The sequence below is a fragment of the Astatotilapia calliptera genome, chromosome 18 (assembly GCF_964374335.1).
Source record: "Astatotilapia calliptera chromosome 18, fAstCal68.1, whole genome shotgun sequence".
Classification (NCBI taxonomy): domain Eukaryota; kingdom Metazoa; phylum Chordata; class Actinopteri; order Cichliformes; family Cichlidae; genus Astatotilapia; species Astatotilapia calliptera.
Genome location: NC_137439.1, coordinates 26435756 through 26458163, shown reverse-complemented (window position 1 = coordinate 26458163; position 22408 = coordinate 26435756). Strand labels below are relative to the sequence as shown.

Below are 22408 nucleotides of genomic sequence, written 5' to 3'. Positions count from 1 at the left end.
GGAAAGATGGTAAACGCATGAGTGTGTGGATGACGCAGAATGAGTGGATATGCTCAGTATGATTTAAGCTTAAGAATCCTTTATTTCCTTATATTTTTCTAGTCCATATACCAGTTTACCTTTTAAACCTTAGATACAACTGCACACACAGAGAAGGTATTTCAAGCAGATTTGTCTTACACCCCCTTTACTAAACATTCAGTGACAGAGTAGAAAGTATCAACACCAGTTCTAATCATTCCTTTCTTATATAACAAAATGTTATTTTTGTTGCATGTTTCATTCATCTTAGATTCTTCTACACGTTTCATACATCATGAAATAGAAATATGGACAATTATACAACAACTCCAAAAATTGTTAGAGATTTTATTCGTTTCATTTTAAAAACAACAACCTGGATTTCATTTACAGATGTACATTTTGTGCAAAATTATTCCTCAAAAACCCCCAAATGCAATTCTTACAGACAGAGCACATTGAGATTGTGAATACATTAGTAAAGAAATTAAAGGAGCAGCGTGTGAGTATTTCCATAATTTGAACTGGCTGTGAGTAGTTCACACATCACGTTAGGCTTAAAGAACCGACATAATCACTGAACCATGCAGTGTGCTCTGATATCAAAGCTGCAGCTGGAAATGAAACTTAATAGACTTTCAACACCAAGCATGTCAAGGTATTTGACAAATCATCGGTCAGTTAGTTCAATTAAACAGTTTTTCCTACAAATTTGCGTTTAACATGAAGAAGACAGCCAAGGCTCTCACAGCTTGGCCTTCCCTGGTGCAATCTGCAGGTTCTGCAGCTTCATAGCCATGCCCATGTTCCCAGCGACCTTGAGCTTTCCCTTGAAGAACGCCTGATGGTAAAGCAGTTAAGCATGAGGAAATTTTAATTTTCTAATATCACTTAAAAAGTAGTGGTAGGTTTTTAATGACATTTTGTTTCAGTCTAACAAAATTTCAAATTGAAATCATTATCATCATCACAAAAAAAAAAAAAAAAAAATACCAATGCATTTAAAACCTTAAATCTAAGGTTTCTGGCTATATAGAAGAGTTACTACTATTTTTAATATTCAGCATTATCATGATCTTTGTGGACCCCATGCCTGTTTTTACGTGTGTCTCAATGCTCATTGGCCTGTGCGCTGTAGGGAGTAGTTCAATATATACAAAGGCACTGATGTCTAATTGATGGGTGGATATGGCTGCACTGGAACAAAAGCATTACACTTTGCAACTGACATTCACTCTATCAATATTAAATGTGGGGCCAGCACTCTATGCAAGCCTGGTAGTGAGACTTTAAAACCATTTTAGGAATTCCCCTGGAAAAAAAAGGGAAAAAAAAAATTCAATACTGTAAACAAACAGCAATCAGACAGTGGGATTTGACCTACTACAGGCGCAGACAACTCTTACAGAAAACAAATTCTCTCTATGACACAACAGATGGGTTAGCTGCCCCAAAAACCTGCAGCAGAACGGAGCAGATTTTGTCTGCTGGTGGATGATGGTAGTCTGTCGGGTAGACACCAACTGAGGGAATTCAAAGCGCCTTCCTGCCAAATCTGTTTGGGTCAACTAAACAAACGCGCAGGGTGCATGTTCCTGTTTTGGTTCGCTTCCATTGGGGGCTGACGTAAAAGCTGTCAAACTCTGCTGTCACACTACAGTAAAAATAGGACGGCAACCTACTGGCGATTATCGGGGGGGGGGGGGGGGGGGGGGGGGAGGAGGAAGAAGGAAAAAAACCTCCAAAACAACATATCTGAGTTTATAATGTAATATGGCCTATATTTGTATTTGTAAGGACCCCAAATCACTTTACACATTCACACACTGGTGATGGCAAGCCAAACCAAATCATTGTAGCCACAGCCACCCTGGGGCGCACTGACAGAGGCGAGGCTGCCGGACACTGGCGCCACTGGGCCCTCTGACCACCACCAGTAGGTAACGGGTGAAGTGTCTTGCCCAAGGACACAACGACCGAGACTGTCCAAGCCGGGGCTCGAACCGGCAACCTTCCGATTACAAGGCGAACTCCCAACTCTTGAGCCAATATCATCTTCCAGGATAGAAGTTATGAAATCCAGGTGGTGATTTTATACCTGTTAACAATGTTCCCTCTAAGCTGCACACTGCTGGCACGGTCTCTGTGCACAGAAAATCTGCGTTGCGCACAAAAAAAAAAAAAAAAAAAAAAAAATCTAACTTGAATTGAAATTAAAATCAATACTTTAACAATTCTGTTTTGCAGTGTTAGTCAGTGAGTGACTGGCTGCTCCGTATGGGATTAGAAGGATGCCACCTTATCTCATAGTCCAGCCAATAATGCGATTCACATACGCAGCCAATCAACGTCGTCGACAGGCTATGACAGCGTCCTTATGTGCCGACACCGGTGTTGTAGCTAGCAAAGCGGCGTGGCTGATGTGGAGTGAAGCCACGTTAATGACAACGTGTACAACCATTGGAGATGTGAGCAGGACAGACGGAACAATTGACGGAAAAAGTGTGGACTTTATACCAGTTTTTAAATTGTGTTGATCGGCCACGTAAAACCAGAGTTATGATAAAAATATCTGCAGTGTTTGGTTTTCTTCCTGAATACTGTCATTGTTTATATTTACTGCGGGAAGAAACGTTTTTACATTTTCATTGTAAGTGGGCTAAAGCAGTTAATTAAAAGTAGTCGAACATAAATGTAAATGCTGTAATTTGATTATTTTAATAAACCATGTAACTTGGGTGGATTCCATGCTGGCGTGACCACAGTGCACACGTCTGCTGTTGCTCACAGTGGTCCAAGGGGTCGCTCAGGGAGTTTGTGTGTTCGCTCAGACACATGAAAAGTTAGAGGGAACATTGCCTGTTAATCTCTAATCTGGAGTCTAATGTGCTCCACAGCTGTTACCATGGTGATGTGCCTCAGTAAGAAGTGAACCACCTTCAGGAAACCCATGAAGTTACCTGGATAAGACGAAATCCTCCTTAATAGTACCGGCCTCAGACCACGTGAACCAAACTGCAGATGTAAAAGCATCTTCACAGCACTTAGGAAACTGAGATCTACAGTTTCTGAAGAGGAGCTGGGGAGGCTAGACCTCCTCTTTCAACTTTTCTAATTCTCAGTTTTCATCACTCAGCAAATCTGCCTGGATTGCCTGCAGGCAGTTCAAAATGCTGCTGATTGTCCTTCCTGTTGGCCAGCCATACATGCCTCATGTCACTCCATTACTAATGTCCCTTCCCTGTCGCCTTGCAGCATTTAGGATCCTGTATGAAGTCCTCGGTCCTATCTACAGAGTACTGCATTACAATGAGGCTCCCTCATATGCAGCTGAGCAATTTCACTGCTCTTCTCGCTCATGCAGGTCAAGCAATCTAAAAATCTAGAAGAGATCATCAGAGGGAGGGTCGCCTGCTCCCACCAGGTTTACCAATTCTGTGGACTCTTAAAAGTTTGTTTACTTATGCATTTCAGAAACTTTTCATGCTTTTGTGGGGTCTACATTTTGTCTTTTGATTCTTGTACTTCTCTTAGAAAGTTGGTTTGAATAATTTAATTATGCAGTTTTGTTATACAACATTTTTGTGCCCATTAAATTCTTTCATATTTTTACAGCGTAGATTATTTCATATCCAAGACAATTCCTGTCTTTGTAAAGTGCTGTATAAATGAATAAATAAATAAATACTGTTTAATTCCAGTTCACAATAAATGAACTAACCCTAATGTAATATAAATAAATAAATGCTTTACTGTAAAAATGTTAGGAGCCCCACAGCATGAATTCACTTTTACAGTCAATGTAAAAATATAAGATATCCTTTCCCTTACTTAGACAAATAAACTTTATTTATAGTCATTATTATGCACACACACACCGTTTGTGGGTTCAGCTTTCCTGTCATCAGATCCAGCAGATCCTCGTCATTCAAGGATAATGTGCAGTCTGCCTTTTTACCTAAAACAAGACATTAAAAGATGCATTTATTATTTATCTGGCCAACAGCATTTCAGGTGAGCCAAAACTAAAAATCTGCACACACAAAAACAACTAACGACATACTCTACACTGAAGGAAGCAGCACGGAGGAATGTTTGTCTCCGCAATATAGTACAGAAAGCACACTTGGCATTTCCATAACACTGCACTAATCAGCCACAACAATAAAACAGGCAGGAGGAGTGAATAATTATCTCATTACTGCGTCGCCAGTCGAGGGCTGATGTAAAGAATAAGATGTGACTGCTCCCTTACTGCCTTTGAACAACAAGAATATAAGCAGAAAGTCACAGCCGCAGTTGGCTGCACAGCCATAAATCCAAGGCCAGAAGTGACTACACTGGCCATGTGAGAGTCAGAGCTCAACCATCGAGCATGGAAGAGGTCCGATGAGTCATATTTCCATTTACTAAGAAAGAGATGGCAGCATAATGCTCTGAGCAATGTTCTCCTGGGAAATCTTTGGTCATGCCTTTAATGCATATTCATCTGACCACATTTACCCCTTTATTCCCACTTCTATTCCCTGATGGCAGTGGCATCTTTCAGCAGGATAATGCACCCTTCCACACTGGCTCCACACACAATACTGTTTAGCGATGGCTTGAGGTGAAGTTGTGTTTCAAGGCGTCTTAACTCAATAGAGCACAGGTGCCAAACATGAGGCTCTGAGGGCCAAAATTGTGCGGGCAAAGACTGGGCAGCTAGGACAGATATGAAAGCATGAATTTTTAACTTTAACAGTATTTTCATAAGTTTTCCAGCTTTTCCATCCATGGTTATTCATACTGCACCACAGTAACAGAAAACTATTAACAATTTCTATTTCTGCTTTTTATTTTTCACTTTCTAGTGATTTAACAAAAACTTTGTTTTCTAATGACAGGACAGTCTGGGCAGTGAGCCACCAGAACTTCCTTTGCAGTTTTACACATTTGTTTCTTTCTATTTAAGCCCAAAGAGTCGTGGCAGCAGATTTCTTTCATTTAGTAGAGCCAAACCTCTTTCTTATGCAGGAAAACTGAGGTGTACTGCTGAGGCTGCACTTCCTTTTCTATTACTAGTGTATCTCGGGGAATAAAATATGCAGGTAAACTTCTTTACACTGACAAGGGCAGTTCCACTGGTCCGGCTCACTCAAGGTCAAAGTGGGCTGTATGTGGTCCGCCATGTAAAATGAGTTTGACTTTCCTGCAATAGAGCGCCTGTAAGATGAGCTGGACAAACAAACCCAATCCACAGAGGCTTCACTTCACAGCTCACAGAAGCTTTTGACTCAAAGCAGATTCTTTGAGTCTGTTACCACAGGACACTTCCAGAGACACAATATTAGGCAGGAAGCTTTAATGACTTGGCTGACCGAGGCATCCATTCAGTGCAATTTGTATCACAGCTCAGAAAGCATTATGACTCACTCTTTCTATATTGCATAACTTAATATACTACTTTGTACTGTTAACACACAATACATTCTGTTTCCATCATGCTTGAGCAAATAAAGATGGTGGACAGACGAAATATAAAAACTGAAATTTAGATGGGCACCATGTTTAAATCAGTCCAATAAGGGGAGATGATAATGCAAATTAAACCCTGTTCAGTCTTCAAAGTAAGACTGAACACACTGCCTCAAAATCTCCTGTGTCAGCTTCATTAAAGATGTTATTAGAGCTATCTGAGAGCTGCAGTATCCTAAAATCTAGTTCAACTTTCACTAAAAACAGCACAGCAGTGTGCTTGCAGAAGTTCAAATACTGGTCCTGCAAACCAGCAAGAAAACATTCAAGTGTACTGGGTTTAACAAGCCTGTTGTTCCCACTCATCGGTTCAGCTTTTTATGTGCAAGAGAACTTCTTTAACTGTTGTTATGATTGCAGCGGTTTTCAAATTTTGCTCCTAACCTAACTTTTAAATTCGTGCAGTAATGTTGGACCATAACGGAGGGGGAAAAAAACGCATAGCTTGTACATCTTAGATTTCCCTGAACATTTCTTTCTATTTTTGAAACATTCAGTCGTATGGACAGAGTGGTGATTCAGAAATAAGGGCTTGGAAGTAGCACGCATTACAGGGGAGACCATCAAATGATGAGATGCCCATTTACCAAGATGTGCCTATGAGTACGGATGCTACGTGTGTGTGTCTGTGCAGAAATCAGCTTGTAAAATAAAAAAGTCAGAATGCAGCTCTTCTAGCAGTACCTCTTTTACACACATCAGGTCATTATTGGAATTAAGCTTGTTTGTTTCCATTTGGTTCATGTTTTGAAGTCCCCTGTAGCATCTGCATTTAAATCTAAATTTTAAGGCGGATAATGAAGTAGCTGAAACATTTTCACCGCTTCAGCTACTTAATTTGCGTTAGTTCTTCACAACTGCAGAAGTATCAAGCGAATTCAGCCTAAACTTTAAAACAAAAAATACCACTAAATCACAGCCTTTCCATTTTACCTCCAGCACTCTGCAATCTTCCACAACGATATCTACTGAAGATTATTAGTTTTTTTTTGAAACCTCTATTTATTGTAGGGGACTGAACACATTTCTTTTTGAGCTTCGGAGAAAAAGAGCAGAACACTTTCACTCCCACAATACAAGAGTTAAAAAGCTGACGCTCCGAGGTGTTTGCAGGCTCCTCAGGGAATAATAAAGCCTTTTGAAACGCTCTCTGAAGTCTTCAGACAATGAGGGCTTTCCTGACAGAGGTGTGAAACAAAATCAAGCTCAGCCACAATCGCAGCAGTTCGGGTGATTTTTATCTGCAAGCCGCTTTGCACCCCAACTACACCCAAGCCCCTCTCCATGCTGCTGCTGCTGTTCTTAAACTTTACATGTACACAAGAAGGACAGGGAGGTCCAAGAACAGAGCCATACCTCCCAAATGTAAAGTACTGAAGACGGGAATAATTATGAATATCCTAGCAGACCTTATCCTAAGGGTGTAAAGACTTACAAAATAATGATAATTAATCAGCTGCAAGCAAAATATCAAGAGTGTTACAGGACTTTAACAACAGCCTCACATACCTGGGTCGTTTGTGACAGAACCGTTACCATTTTTCACGTCAACAATCCAGGTCGCCTCTTTCCCACCTGGGCCGTCCTTCACTTTAAATGCAAACACTCCGCCAATCTTCTTAACAAGTTGCGCTCCCTCCTGCAACAACAGGGTTTGAGTTCCTTTTAATGAATGATTGCATACAGTAAGTGTAGACAGGCAGCAACAGCCCACACAGTGCAAATTAAATTCTACAGCCATCTATTTGTTATACACACAGCTTGACATGAATAGTTTAGATCATGTTTCGTGGTTTCGCCTGAGAAAACCTCTCAAACTCCATGGTCCTGATGGTGACCAGAATAATACACCACCACATCTGATTGAAATGGCTGTGCAGCTATAATTATTAAGCAGTTTCTGTCGCCTGTAAATCATCTGAATCCTGACAGATTCAGATGATTTAACGTGTAAAAGTGTGACAAAGAATACCCTACAGTTTACAGAGAATGTCTGCCTTCTTAACCATACGAGTCCTGGCAGCTAATACAACAGAAATTTATGGAGCAGCTAGCTGAGAAGTTTTGTTCCAGCTCATTAACTTTCTATACTACATGGATTTCACCACAATAAAAATGATCTCTCCAGCACAGATCTGATGCTCTTGAAATCCATGTTGCATTATGGCATGCGTGTTAGCTTAGTTAACACTGAACCGTCAGCTTTCTCAAAAACAACCTAAAGTATTCTGGGAAGAAGTGAGAACATCATTCAGAAGTCTGTTCCTTGAACCCAATGCTTGTAGACGTGGGTGAAACCAAAGTTCCCCGAGAGTAACTGGTTCTCATATTCCACTCATGAGCACTTCTTTTTTAAAAATGTAACATCTGAGGGAGCGAGGGGTCACAGGCAGGACTGAGCAGAATGCTCATCTTTAAGAATATACAACGCTCAGAGAAACTGAACGGAGCACTTTTTAATCACATCAGTTAAACTTGGGGGATATTGATGAGGTCAGTTAAGTAGCACAGTTTTAGCTACTTTGGTATTAATGAATTAACAACTGTTGCACCAGAGGGGCAACAATGAGGTAAACCACTGACATTGGCAGAAGGTTTGCTGAGTCTCCCAGCACAGTCTCAAGATCATGGAAGTGATTCAAGGGGACAGGCAGTTACTCTAGGAGAGCTGGACCAGTATCTGCTCCTTTGTGCTTGGAGGAACAGGATGAACACTGCCAGAGACAAAATTGTCCTGTGCTTTTTTTTTTTTTTTTTGAGATGCTGTAATGAAATTTCAGTTAAAATAGACTAGCATGCTGCATTTTCTTCCCACCTTTGATTGTCAGGGTGTCTTTGAATTCAACCCTCTGTAGGTTGATCATTTTCAGTTCCATGTGGCATCCCTTTATTACCCAGTCCATATCAGTATAGATATCCAGCATGATTTCCTTCCCCGTTGAGATCTGGTGTGTTTTCAAAGTGTTCCTTGATTATTATTTTTTTTGCAGTGAATATCCTCCACATTTAAGAAGATACTGCTGTCATACATCATTACTGTGGAGTGGCTCTCCTCTGAACCAAGACCCAAAGTGTCAGCCAACTCCATGAGCATGTTTTTAGTAAACACATCAACATGAAACAAGCAAAAATAGTTTCTTGTGCAGTGGGAAAAGTCCTTACTGTGATGCACATATATAGAAAATCACAGTTGGGTAGGCGTTCAGGCACCTTTCTCTGCATTGTAACTCAAGCAGGTAATAGCTTTGCTAATGCACACAATTACTGATACCGCCTAATTTCTTCTGTTATGTCATTGCACGATTAAAAGCCTTGAACACCGAGTACAAATTCTTTCAAACCAACATCATCACACACGCTTCACACAAACACACCGTCAGTGTTTAAGATTTTGTATCTTTTTAAACGCATTAATCGCAGCATATCCAAAGCACAGCATGTATCACATGTGTCATACTGCTTTAAATTTGCTCTACAAATTCAGTTTACATTGCCGCAACACTGTATAAATAAACCTTTTTGCAACTATGAGGTCGTGCGTGTGAGTTTCATATCGACAAACTGCGATTTAATTTATAAGAAAAGAAAAAAAGAGACCAACGTATGAAACACGTTTCTATTAGAGGTTTGTGGTCATGTTTACATGTCACGCAACTATCAATAACGACAAAGAAGAAAGAAGAAAATCTAATACATGAATGGATTTAACTGGATGCGCACTCATCAAGTCTATAAGAGCAGACACAGAGTGGCTAATTGAAAATATCACAGTGACATGCTGTCACTAATAGGTAACCGCCTGCTGTGACACTACCTACCTGCTGTAGATGTTTTTCAATCTCTTTAAAGACAGGATAAGCTTTAAACCCTTCCAGACCGCTGCCTGAGCTGGTGAGAACTGCACCCACGCGGGACCTGAAGGAAGAAGAAAAAAACTAAACTGATGTATGAGTTAAAGATTTCCTTTAGAACCTGCCTCGGCAAGTTATTCTTTAAGATAAGAAGTGAAAATGCTCCTTGCTGTATGAGAGGTATCCAAGTGAACTAATAACAAATCATTGGCAACTTCCTGCTCACCTCGCCTCCTCTGGAAAACCCATCTTGTAAAGTGCGACAACCACTGCTCCTCCCAAGCCAATGTTGTGCTGCAAGGCCACTTTTGCCCCAGAGACCTGCCTTTGCCCGGCCATCCCTCGGAGCTGCCAGCATAGCTCTGCACACTGGGCCAGACCTGTGAAAAGGCGAGCACATGGTAAACTTAGTAAACGTGGTTAACCAAGTTTACCTCCTAGATCACACGGACTTTTAATTTAAGAAAAATTATTATTTACCCATGTGACATGAAAGTGAAGGTTATTATTATGATTTCTTTTTAAGATGATCTGTTTTAATTATTCTAAAATGAATTTTCATTTTTGTGGGCTTGCAAATTTTTTTATGCCTTTGTGCAACTTAATAATGAACATAAGGATACACTTAAGTATTCAAAAGTATTTACACACAGTAAAATCATCATTAATGTAAAGTATCATAGCTGGGAAGTTATTAAGAAACCCGCACACCCACAGAAAATGAATCCCAAAAGTAACCGTAACAACGTACCATACAAAACTTAACGGGTTCAGGACAAAGAAGCTGTTTCGCTGGATTTTCAAAATATCTACAGGTTGCAGTAACAGGAAGGGAAAAGCTGCAGTCAATATTTATTTTACAATTCTTACTGAGAGGGGTGACAAAATGACTCCTAATCTGTGAACTTGCTCCCTAATCTCACCAGTGGCAGCTCCAGCACCAACCAATGCTACAGCTAAGCATTTCATCCCATCTGCTTAACGAGCTTTCGCATTTCTCCATTATCCCAATGAGCTAAGGAACTTCAGGCTAAAAGACCATGGTGCATCTCTCACATTCTGCGGCACTCGCCTAATTCTTTTTCATGTGGACTTCTGTGAGAGTGTGACTTTGCTTGAGTGCCATTTGGAAAAATTGCCACATGGTTCAAATTGGCACTTTATCAGTGAAGAGCCTGAGGGCATCTTGTCAGATCCATAATTTTCATCCAATGTAAAAAACCTTCACGTTCAAGACTGTTTGTCGTCACTCCCCCTCAAATATGAACTCATCTGCAGTAAATTCCCTCCCAAAAGCTCCTTCATAGTACCAAATTTTCATCAAAAGCCATTTGATTTAATAAAGGATAAAAGGGTGTAGTCATTCACCAAATACTTCGACCTATGAAACAGTGACATCTCAAGGTCACTGGATGAGATGTCTACACATTAAAAACTAAATAAATAAATAAAATATATCACATCCTCCTGAGGTGTAGGTTGCTTCAGGCAATTGGCTGTTAGCATCTCTGCTCACAGTGTTACTGGGGGAAGAGGTCAGAGACTTACAAGCAAGATTTAGAGCAACACCATGGATCAGACAAAGCTTAGCTGAGTAGGGCACTCGCACGCTGGGAGTGTGACCCAGGAGACACAGGGAGTGCTGATGATATGGGCAGGGCGAAGTAATGGAAAAAAATACAAGCAAAACAATTAAGATGATAATTCCAAGATATTTGGTAAATACGGGTGAAGTAATTAATGACGTTCGCACTGTTTGGCCTGTTATCTGTCCTTAACGAGTGCATTTTTCCATGTGAGTCCATTACAGACGCTGGGCAAGCCAGCTGCACTGTTTGCTCAGTCTTGTCCCCCGACGATTTAAAACGCAGAGATTACAGGGGAAGCGTGCCAAAGTCACAGCCGGCTGCTCTCGCACATGCAGGCTTATGATCACTTTTACCCAGTGTCAGTGTAGGTGGCCATTAATGCAAGACACATGCCACCTGGTGGGCACGGTGGAAATCGCTTGTCAAAGTTTTCAAAGTGCATCCAGAGAAAACACTTGTTTGTTGAGCCTGATTTGTGAATACGAAACGCACGTGGCTACGAGACGTTTTTAGTTCAAACTTGTCGTAGCTGCTTTAGATCGGGGTGGGATCTTGTTCACACCATAAACCGTACCGAGACCACCTCCTCCAAAAGGTCTCGGTGTGGTTGTTTTGGTCTGTACCCGAGTGCAATTACTGTGTTAAACCTGTACAAACAAAACACGAAAAAGTGGGAAAACAAACCCGAGTTCGATTTAAACTGACTAAACACCACAGATGTCAAAACGCCCCTTAGATTCTTAAAGGACTGTTTATTTTTACTTTTGTCTGCAAGTAATCTTACAGCAGGTCTTTGTTTTATAAGTAAGATAATCATAAAACAGAGAACATTTAAGCATTTGCTCATTTAAAGGTTTGTTGTTTTGTTATTTACTCCTAGTTTAACCGAGTTGAAGCATTGAGACTAAAACTGCCTTACACACAATAAGAAAACACAAATTAATGAACTATAAAACACGATTGCCCATGCCTTTACGATTCATTTAAGTGGGTAAGTCTACTAACTTAGCACAGTCATCTTTTTGTCTTCGGTTTGCTAAATGGTGTTACAGAGAATGCATATACATAACTTTACTGGTTGTACTGATCAGTCAAAAAAAAAAAAAAAAAGCTACATTCAGACACTCACACATCCACTTTGGCTACATCATCTGACTTGTTAATCTTTACACATTTCTAATAAAATGGTTTGCTCCTTGTTTTGTAAAACATGGCACTTTGCTGCAAGCTTACCTGCCCATGTTTGTGACATGCCCATTTTTATGTGAACGTCCTCATAGCTAAACTGATCTACTGAGTTTATAACCATCTTCGTGGATCATGATTTTAAGTAAGTGAAGCTGGATAAAGAAAAGGTATCCTGTTGAACTTGCTTTGTCTTCTAAACCTGCTTTATGGAACATGTTAAACACATTTTCAGGACACCAAACAAGTTATATAACAACAATTAAATGGTCAAAGTAGCTTTTTTTTTTTTTTTTAATTTCATCACTTACAAATGATTTGCATCAAGAGTCAGAGTCTCTTCTTACCTGTGGCACCAAGAGGATGTCCTTTAGAGATGAGGCCACCGCTGGGATTGATCACAAACTTGCCTCCATATGTGTTGTCCCCTCTGTCAATCAGTTCTCCAGCTTTACCTGTAGAAACGGTACTTCTTAAAAAGTAATTTATCTGTAGGCGTACATCCATGTGAGGTAACATGACCTCACTGATACTGCACTACAAGATCATCTGGGCGGTTCAGTAAAGCTGAATTAGCCGACATTAAATTTAGATATAAAAACTTTGGGAATTGTATCAAAATCATTTAAGTTCCTTTGCTGCCAGTATGGTCATTAAACAACACTGCCACCTGCTGCTCAGTCAACGCAAAATACCTTAACATATTACCAGGGACAATTTAGGGGAAACACTGACATAAACTGTGATAGAGGCTCAATGGATATGGAGAATACATCAAGGTTTGATGAGATGCAGTCTTACCCTCTGGACACAACCCCAAGGCCTCATACGTGATGAGCTCATTGGCTGAGAAGCAGTCGTGCAGCTCGACCACATCAACGTCATTTGGCTTCAGACCAGCGGCCTCGAAACACTTCTTAGCCGCCAGCTGGGACATGTCATACCCCACCTGGAAAGGAAAAGTGTTTGTCACCATCAACCCAATTATTTGTTTGTTGTCACCAGTGTGCGTGTCAATAACTTTCAATTTCAGATTTCTTGCCATTTTAATGCAGCTGTTCTCTTCAAATGTGGACGTCAGGTCGGTCACCATCTCCTGGGCCACAATCTCCACCGCCTGGTTCTGCAGGTGGTATTTCCTGACAAAGGGCTCGCTGGCCAAAACTGCTGCTCCAGCACCATCTGATGTAGGGCTGAGAGGAAAAGAAGACAAGACAAGAAAAAAAGAGGCATAGTTGTCAGAAAGTGAAATGATTATCAGTAACCGATGATAAGAATCTGTACTTCAATCAACACTTGTGTAAGTTTCTTACCAGCACTGCAGGAGCGTAAGAAAGTCAAACACCTTCCTGGATTTCATCACCTGCTCCAGACTGTACTCATCCTGGAACTGGGAGTACCTGCGTGTACAAACACAAATATTTACACCCTCGTTTGAACAAAAAAAGACCAATATGAACGCTGAATGCGGTCAGCTGTGTCTTACGGGTTATTGGTGGAATGTTTGTGGTTTTTCCAGGCAATCTTGGCAAAGTGTTCTGGCTTTGTGCCTAAAGGAGAATCAAAAATACTGCAAACACCGTAGAGAAAATGCAATAATGTAAAATGATGACAACAATGAAGATTTTACAATAACATTCCTACTGTAGTCTGTAGGAATTGCTTTGTTTGGATGATATGTTTACCATATTTCTCCATGTGCTCCCTGCCGGCATTTCCAAACATCTGTGGTGCTGCTGGCGCTGCTGCCATCCCATAGCGGTTGATCATCACCTCCATGTGCTTGTCCATGGGATTTGTCCTATCCATGTACTTTAGAAAAGAAAAAAAATGCAATAACAGACTAAATTTTCCTTCCACATATGGGCTCTCTAGTTCCAGAAGGATATAATTATTTGACATTTTCTTGAAATTTTTAGTCTGTCTCTCCCAGTTTGACCTGATATGGATTTGTAAAGACAGGAAGTGAAATGTAAATCTTTACCCATTGTGCAATGGTAAACAATCCTTTGCAAAATCTTTAGATCCGGGTCTGAATTGACTCCAAAAGTTACAGTATTTAGTCAGCCACCGATTGTGCAAGTTCCCCCACTTAAAATGATGACAGAGGTCAGTAATTTGCACCAGAGGTACACTTCAACTGTGAGAGACAGAATGTGAAAAAAAAAATCCATGAATTCACATGGTAGGATTTGTAAAGAATTTATTCGTAAATTAGGGTGGAAAATAAGTACTTGGTCACCTCAAACAAGGAAAATCTCTGGCTCTCACAGACCTGTAACGTCTTCTGTAAGAAGCTTTTCTGTCCCCCACTCGTTACCTGTATGAATGGCACCTGTTTGAACTCATCATCTGTATAAAAGACACCTGTCCACAGCCTCAAACAGTCAGACTCCAAACGCCGCCATGGCCAAGACCAAAGAGCTTTCGAAGGACACCAGGAAAAGTATTGTAGACCTGCACCAGACTGGGAAGAGTGAATCTACAATACGCAAGCAGCTTGGTGTGAAAAAATCAACTGTGGGAGCAATCATCAGAAAATGGAAGACATACAAGACCACTGATAATCTCCCTCGATCTGGGGCTCCACGCAAGATCTCATCCCGTGGGGTCAAAATGATCATGAGAACGGTGAGCAAAGATCCCAGAACCACACGGGGGGACCTGGTGAATGACCTGCAGAGAGCTGGGACCAAAGTAACAAAGGTCACCATCAGTAACACACTACAACGGCAGGGAATCAAATCCCGCAGTGCCAGACGTGTTCCGCTGCTGAAGCCAGTGCATGTCCAGGCCCGTCTGAAGTTTGCCAGAGAGCACATGGATGATACAGCAGAGGATTGGGAGAATGTCATGTGGTCAGATGAAACCAAAGTAGAACTTTTTGGTATAAACTCAACTCGTCGTGTTTGGAGGAAGAAGAATACTGAGTTGCATCCCAAGAACACCATACCTACTGTGAAGCATGGGGGTGGAAACATCATGCTATGGGGCTGTTTTTCTGCCAAGGGGACAGGACGACTGATCCGTGTTAAGGACAGAATGAATGGGGCCATGTATCGTGAGATTTTGAGCCAAAACCTCCTTCCATCAGTGAGAGCTTTGAAGATGAAACGAGGCTGGGTCTTCCAACATGACAATGATCCAAAGCACACCGCCCGGGCAACAAAGGAGTGGCTCCGTAAGAAGCATTTGAAAGTCCTGGAGTGGCCTAGCCAGTCTCCAGACCTCAACCCCATAGAAAATCTGTGGCGGGAGTTGAAAGTCCGTGTTGCTCGGCGACAGCCCCAAAACATCACTGCTCTCGAGAAGATCTGCATGGAGAAATGGGCCAAAATACCAGCTACTGTGTGTGCAAACCTGGTAAAGACCTATAGTAAACGTTTGACCTCTGTTATTGCCAACAAAGGTTATGTTACAAAGTATTGAGTTGTATTTTTGTTATTGACCAAATACTTATTTTCCACCCTGATTTACGAATAAATTCTTTACAAATCCTACCATGTGGATTCATGGATTTTTTTTTTTTTCACATTCTGTCTCTCACAGTTGAAGTGTACCTCTGGTGCAAATTACTGACCTCTGTCATCATTTTAGGTGGGGGAACTTGCACAATCGGTGGCTGACTAAATACTTTTTTGCCCCACTGTAATCGCCAAGTTGGGCAGAGCCCCACATCTGGTAATGAGTTAACCAAACTACAAGTAAACCACGTAACGTCCTTGTCCACAGTTATTAGAAGTCAGTAGAAAATGCTAATCTCCACTCTCCACTGTGATTGTACAAAGGAAAACGGTATGAGCAGAAAGAAGGATCGCAGTTGCTGAATTGCAGTCTTTTATTGCCCGATGCTTTTTATCAGCCATTGGACTTTAAGGATTGAAACACAAAACTTGGCAGCCCCCAAAACTGTGGACAAAAAGTCCCCAGAGGCCAAGTCAATAAATGACAGTGACCGAGCTTTACACATGCAAAAACCCAGATAATGCTTTCCTTTTAACAGCTTTCATTCTCAATAAGAAGTTTCTCTGTATTATGTGACCTCAGCTGATTTTTCTCCCCCCTCTCATCCATCTGGTAAAATTTCAGCCAAGTCAAACATGAAAGATTGCAAAATAGCTGTGAGGGCTGACTAGGGGGTAAAAAATGTTAAAACATACAACGTGATCAATTCCTGGATGAATGTGCATACCTTTGCAGACAGAGAGCCCCTCTCCATCTTCTCAAACCCAAGAGCAAGCACACAATCAGAAAGACCTGCAAGAAAACATTAAAGGCAGTGAATAAAACTACTGATTATAGACTGCGCTGAAAAGAATATGCAGGTTTGAGTCGGCTGATTTGATTTTTACGCTGGATCCTCTCCTGATGCTGCCCTAAAGGGCCTCGTCTCTCCACCGGAGACTGAACTGGGGATCTTTCGCTTGTTGTACACCATCGAGCCACAGTAACATTTCAATACTTTGAATAACTAGAATCCAAAGAAGCCACGGTTTATCAAGTTTCACCACAGCCTTCAGGTGTTATAGAGCAAACTACCTGCCACTGTTAAAACCTCCTGGCTGACTCACCTCCCTGGACCAGCTGGCGTGCCATGAAGAGAGCAGTGGAACCTGTGGAGCAGTTGTTGTTGACGTTGATAATGGGGATGCCGGTCAGACCCAGGCTGTGGTAAATGGCCCTTTGTCCACATGTGGAGTCACCTGGAATAGAGAGGTAGGATGAGATGCTACTCTTCACTCATTTCACTTTAACTGTGCTGAAAAGTACATGAAAGAGGCTTAACAAAAAAAACAAAAACAAAAAAAACAACAATTTGGAGCATAAAAACAGGAAAAATAAAAAATTCCCATTTTCACATATACAGCAAAGTAGACAATGTGAATGCACATACTATATTGTTAAAAATATAAATATTTATTCGAGGTTTTACCATAGACGTATCCTACGCAAGCTTGTTCAATGGCAGAATATGCGATTCCTGCATCTGCTAGAGCCCTTTCACCTAAAATAGGATGTAGAGATACAGCAATAAAACTTATTACATGTTTTATAACAGCACAAAAACAATAAATATCAAGATCTGATATCTATGAATGAGTGGATGACCAATAATCTGTAAAGATCAGCACCTGCTTCCTTGGCCATATCAGGATAGTCACCTTCCCGTGCTCCAGGCTTGTCAAACTGCAGCAAACACACACATAAAAAAAACCTCAGGTCAGTGCGACTAAAGAATGATTCAAGATTTTATTTTCAAAAAAGTTTTCTGTAAACATTTTATTAAGTGTGGAGAAGTCTACAGTCACTCTGCTGATGCAACCTAAACATGCACCAGACAGCAAGAATATTAAAACCACTGACAGGTGAATGATACTCATCATCCTGTTAGTATATTTATATATTTGATTTATACATGCCTCCTGCTGCAGGTGTCATGATGTGAACAGACTTAAAGGACAAAGAGCAGGTAAAAAAGCTGCGGTGGCATAATTGTAATTAATGTCATTAATGCACAGAGGTTTAAAATGATAGAAAATTATTTGTGTGCACTGTTCAGAGAGCAGAACAGTGCACACAAATAATTGTGTGCATAAACAAATATACCCTTCTCCACCAATATCACTGTGAGGGACATATTTAACTTTTCAGGGACCTGAAAGCATGAGGCTCGTTCAGGTTTGGAGGTAGAAGCAGCTTTTGGAATTAAAGTGTCCACCTTTAGCAGCCGGAGAGAAGACCTTTGGCACAGTTTGTAATGCTGTTGACCATGAACTGTGGACTCCACGTTTAGTCTCAGCGAGTAATGAATACAAACCAGACCTACTGCCATCACACTCACGAAAGCTGGGTAGGTTTTAAATTGTAAACATGAACTACAGCAATTTGACTTTACTTCGGCTAACTTAGCTAGCTAGCCTTTCAAAGTGTACTGACAGCTATGACACAGGGGTTTTTTTTTAGACCTTTGGACACAGCATGAGCACAAATAAGCCCGACAGTCCCCAACACCTCGGATTTTGATCCAACTGTCCCAATGAGAGCAGAAAAGTCCCAGCTTAAGGTTTTAGATGGACCGCACTGAAAGAACCGAAATCTTGGTTTAGGTAATCGTGCTAGCCTCTCCGCTACACAGCGCCGTTTCTCGCTGTTTTACAGAGCAGCAGGGTGATAAACTGCTAAAAATAAAGTAAGATTACCTTAGTCATGCCAACTCCTATGACAAATACTCTGTTCTTCTTTCCAGGTGCCATGGTGCTTCTCTGAGTCCACTCACACAAGTGACGTGAAAATCCGTGAACACGGCGTAGTAACTGGGACATAAACGATCTTCAGCGTGGTGGCTCCTGATGTGACCAATGAGAGCCCGCGGTGAGGAACATAAACACGGAGAGAAGCGGGCCTGACAGCAGCGGGTACAGCAAAGATCGTCTATGCACAAGTAGGTGTGTCACTCTGTGGGAATACAATACCATTAGTAATAAGTTAGAATAAAGCTCTTAAACATCTAAACAAAAGCGACTTTTCTATAAATATGCGTCCTCAAACATAACGTCCACCAGATTGATAGCACTGCATATATATACAACTACCATGAGGTTTTTTTTTATGGTTAAATATTGGAAGTTTAAGAACTCACAAGCCTGTGTCCCCTGTGATCATTTGACCTTTATCGTTTGCGTTATCTGATTACTTTTTGTAAGGCGTTGTCGGACTAAATTGTTATGCTATGTTGCTATATCGTTATGCCAAAAAGTCATTTCCGATATTTAAACCGTTGTAAATGACTTTCTGGCCTATAGTCCATCAAAAATCCCTCTCATGTTTAATAACAAGTTATTTTGAGCTACATCCTGTCACAAGGTAGAAACTGGAGTTTTTCAACAAACTAATGCTTATATATCCTTTATTTATGCACGATAAAATGTGTCATTGATATTAAATATGTCTTTTTTAAGAGCGATGTGCAGAAACAAATATATCACAATTCTACAGTTATTTTAAGTGGTCAAAAGGGTTATATCAATGCAAAGTCATAACGATGCTTGCAAAAAGGTCTTTTTTTAAATCTTATATTTAACCCCTTTAGAAATCCTGTTGACTACAACCTATTTACAGACATAAGCAAAGACGTTAGACGTAAAAAAACACAAACATCAGTTTTTGACACAAAGCAGCCTTATAGTTAGGTTTTGTTTTACTTTTACATATCTAGATAAGTCACTTTAAGGGTAGCTTTTTATTATTTCAAAAGTATACGCATGTGCAGATATTAAGTAGCAACTGTTCACACTGAACCACGCGTCTACTGTGAGATAAATCCTGACAGGAGAAATTAGTTGGAAGTTTGCAGCACTCTGCAGGTACAGTAAGACCTCTTCAGTGACTGATACTTTCTTTTGATAAATTCACCCACAATGGGTCCTTGTCTCAATCTGTATTGTTTATAAAGTCCAATTTAACACAAGAAAAGGATTTGTATGTTTTCCCGGGAGGAGGCCCCGGGGCAGACCCAGGACACGCTGGAGAGATTCTATCTCTCGGCTGGCCTGGGAACGCCTTGGTGTTCCCCCGGACAAGCTGGAGGAGGTGGCTGGGGAGAGGGAGGTCTGGGCTTCTCTGCTTGGGCTGCTGCCCCCGCGACCCGGCCCCGGATAAGCGGAAGAAAATGGATGGATGGGATGGATGTTTTTCAAGTAGAGTTGCGTCTTAATTTAATTCCCAAGGTTTAACGTTACTTGTCTTTTTATTTAACTCTGAAGTGAGTCATACATAATTATCTCTTAATTACACAAAATGTGTGGAGGACATTTCAAAGTGTATTCTCCATTAGCATCTTTAGCATATTATGTGACATACCTCATACTACACATCGTCAGTCTTGTATTGCTGTTTGAGGAGCAAAAGAAAAGAAAAACCTCAATTCAAAATGTTCATCCTTCATTTTTATTGAGGGACTGAAAAAAAAAACAACCAAAAAAAAACACCATCCTCTTAGCATGTTGATCAATCCAAGACACGTGTACAACAACCTGTTGCCTTAATCCGCACACCTTAATGTTCATCGTCAACCAAAGCGCCGATCACATCTCCGTGTCGAGGCATTCCCCGTCGCCAGGAATTGGGGCAGAGGAAGTTTTCCTGCAGTGTTCCTCTAAGGCTCAATGCATGGTGATATCAGCACTTGATGAACTGGTGTGTGACCTCATATATCCCCACAGACTCACTAATTTTCTCATCGTAGTCGGTCCAGTCCTGAAATGTTTTTGTTTTTAAAAACATGAGCGAGAGAAAGAACTGTAGGGATTATTTTCAGATAAAGTGCAGTGATTTTCACGATTTCAGTGAAGATAAATGAAAGAGCGCACTACCACAGGAAATCAATCACATATCAGTGAATTGTATCCTGCTGTGCTAAACAAACAGCTGAAAGTCTGCTAAAGGTCAAGTTTACTTTCTCGCAGTGAGCGATTTAATTTCTCCTGTGCTTACTTTTTCTAGCAGGTTGATTTCAGGAAACGGCGTTCCAGACTCGGCTCCTTCTGCAGCAAAGCCAGCCTGGAGGAGGGTATTACAACAAGTCAAAGTCACGTCATTATCACAGTGTTACCTAGAACACACTACCAGATTGCATAGATAGCATCAGCTTCATTACATAACATAAAAGATAGAGCGAAAGAGGTTCTTGCAGGGTTGAACCCTGACACACTGTCACAGGCAAACAGCACTGGTGTGCTGGACATGTGCTCTACAAAGCAAGCCCAGCTTTGGCCGATTACCCTCTCCAAATGTTTATGACATCAAATATTTTAACCTCAACTTTTTTTATTACATTGTTGTAATAAACGGGCAAAAAGGTGATCCATCAAAAACCTTTTTTCATACAGGATAAAAATGAACCGACATCAACTAACATCTGGATGACAGTTCTGGTGGAGAGTGGCTCTGGCTTCATGGATGATGACACAATCTGGGTTTTATCTCCTCCAGTTTATATGGACAGTTGTGGAAATAGGACAACAAAGATTCTCACTTGTGGCTGGAAATCAACGGGCTCCAGACCTCGACACTCGAACTGCACCATCGTCTTGAAGGTTTCGCTGTTCTCGGCCTTCAACCCAGCAGACACGACACAACATTAGAGAAAGAGAAACTGAAAAACCTGAGAACTGACCGTGGACGTTTGCTTACATTGTAAGGTGTGATTGTGTCTCCCAGAATATCTGTAAGGAAAAAGTTGACATTTCGTAAGCTTTTAACTCTGCAAATTAAGACAAGATGAGCCGGACGTCATGTCACGGCCTACCGATGGAATTTTCCCTGGAACAGAGTTTACACTTCTGCACCATGCTGGCGCTTCCTCGTCCTCCCTTGAGTGGCACACTCTCCTGTGAAGGCAAACACAAAGTACAGGTGGTATATTATATACGTGCAATTCTATAATAATAATAATAATAATAATAATAATAATAATAATAATGTTAAACTGAATAGAAAAATTGCCCTTTCTTCCTTACCACCAGAGTTACATACTGCCATTTATCTGGAATTTCTCCACAGTTTCCACACTTGAGCTAAATTTAAGGCAAAACAAACAAGAAACACATAAATGATCTTTTAAAAAATAATGTTTACATGTTTCATTATTTAGTGAGTATGTGTCAGCATTACACATGGTTAAATTAAGGAAATGATCAAAGATTAGCAGAGAGGAAAAGTGCATGATATTTTATTATGGATGAAAACAGTTTAGCATGTTAGCTTCTCATACCTTCAGGAACCAGCGGAAGTCGTCCCCCAATGGTCTAACATCGGTTACGTTCTCCAGGGTGGCTTTAAACTGCAGTCCAAATTTCTGCCGTGCACAGGACAGAATAGGTGGTTAAAACTAACATAATAACAGCAGAAATTACCCCTGAGACACGCAGCAGCAGTACGTACCACCATCTCGAAGCTTCCCCGCTGACAACTTCCTGAGGCATTCAGGACACCTCGTAAATTTTAACTTCCAAACCACTGACAGCTATTTTAAATTTTGCATTTTTTTCAGTTCATCTCAAAAACAATCATAACATAGAAATAAATAGTCGTTATAGGAATGAATGCACCATGCTTGCAGGTGACTAATAAACTAAAAATAAGTAATCTTTTATTACGTATCTGCTCATTTTGTTGCCTAAATGAGGCATTTCAGCTGTTTCTACTAAAACTTTGCATAAATCTCAATTACAAAATCTTTCGGCT

General features: G+C 40.8%; 2 protein-coding genes and 1 long non-coding RNA gene across 3 annotated transcripts; 1 reads left to right on the top strand and 2 right to left on the bottom strand.

Annotated features, from left to right (window-relative positions):
* Positions 1-353: 353 nt before the first annotated feature.
* scp2a (sterol carrier protein 2a) lies at positions 354-18521 on the bottom strand. The gene is made up of 16 exons (XM_026149715.2): positions 18364-18521; positions 17296-17350; positions 17097-17168; positions 16735-16866; positions 16356-16420; positions 13849-13975; positions 13650-13713; positions 13477-13563; positions 13206-13356; positions 12965-13112; positions 12511-12618; positions 9616-9769; positions 9357-9453; positions 7048-7177; positions 3900-3979; positions 354-862 (listed from the first exon to the last, which is right to left on the bottom strand). Exons 1-16 carry the CDS (start codon positions 18484-18486, stop codon positions 767-769), a joined length of 1689 nt encoding a protein of 562 aa, XP_026005500.2. The 5' UTR covers positions 18487-18521; the 3' UTR covers positions 354-766.
* On the top strand, positions 18467-21650 carry LOC145421857 (uncharacterized). The gene is made up of 2 exons (XR_013903229.1): positions 18467-18605; positions 21052-21650. It is a non-coding gene; the product is annotated as an uncharacterized LOC145421857 (long non-coding RNA).
* czib (CXXC motif containing zinc binding protein) lies at positions 20088-22307 on the bottom strand. Its single transcript, XM_026149842.2, has 8 exons — positions 22106-22307; positions 21936-22019; positions 21682-21738; positions 21471-21552; positions 21356-21387; positions 21198-21275; positions 20657-20722; positions 20088-20419 (listed from the first exon to the last, which is right to left on the bottom strand). The coding sequence occupies exons 1-8, from the start codon at positions 22109-22111 to the stop codon at positions 20342-20344; spliced, it is 483 nt and encodes a 160-aa protein (XP_026005627.1). The 5' UTR covers positions 22112-22307; the 3' UTR covers positions 20088-20341.
* Positions 22308-22408: the final 101 nt, after the last annotated feature.

Excerpts from the sequence above, each read along its gene's own strand:
- czib (XM_026149842.2), bottom strand. Across the intron at positions 21,553-21,681 it reads GGCAGTATGTAACTCTGGTG|GAGAGTGTGCCACTCAAGGG; the intron begins GTAAGGAAGAAA and ends TTGCCTTCACAG. Across the intron at positions 20,420-20,656 it reads AAATCAACCTGCTAGAAAAA|GACTGGACCGACTACGATGA; the intron begins GTAAGCACAGGA and ends AAAACATTTCAG.
- scp2a (XM_026149715.2), bottom strand. The coding sequence starts at position 18,486 with ATGTCCCAGTTACTACGCCGTGTTCACGGATTTTCACGTCACTTGTGT. Across the intron at positions 17,351-18,363 it reads TAGGAGTTGGCATGACTAAG|TTTGACAAGCCTGGAGCACG; the intron begins GTAATCTTACTT and ends TGTTTGCTGCAG. Across the intron at positions 13,357-13,476 it reads CTTACGCTCCTGCAGTGCTG|CCCTACATCAGATGGTGCTG; the intron begins GTAAGAAACTTA and ends TTTTCCTCTCAG.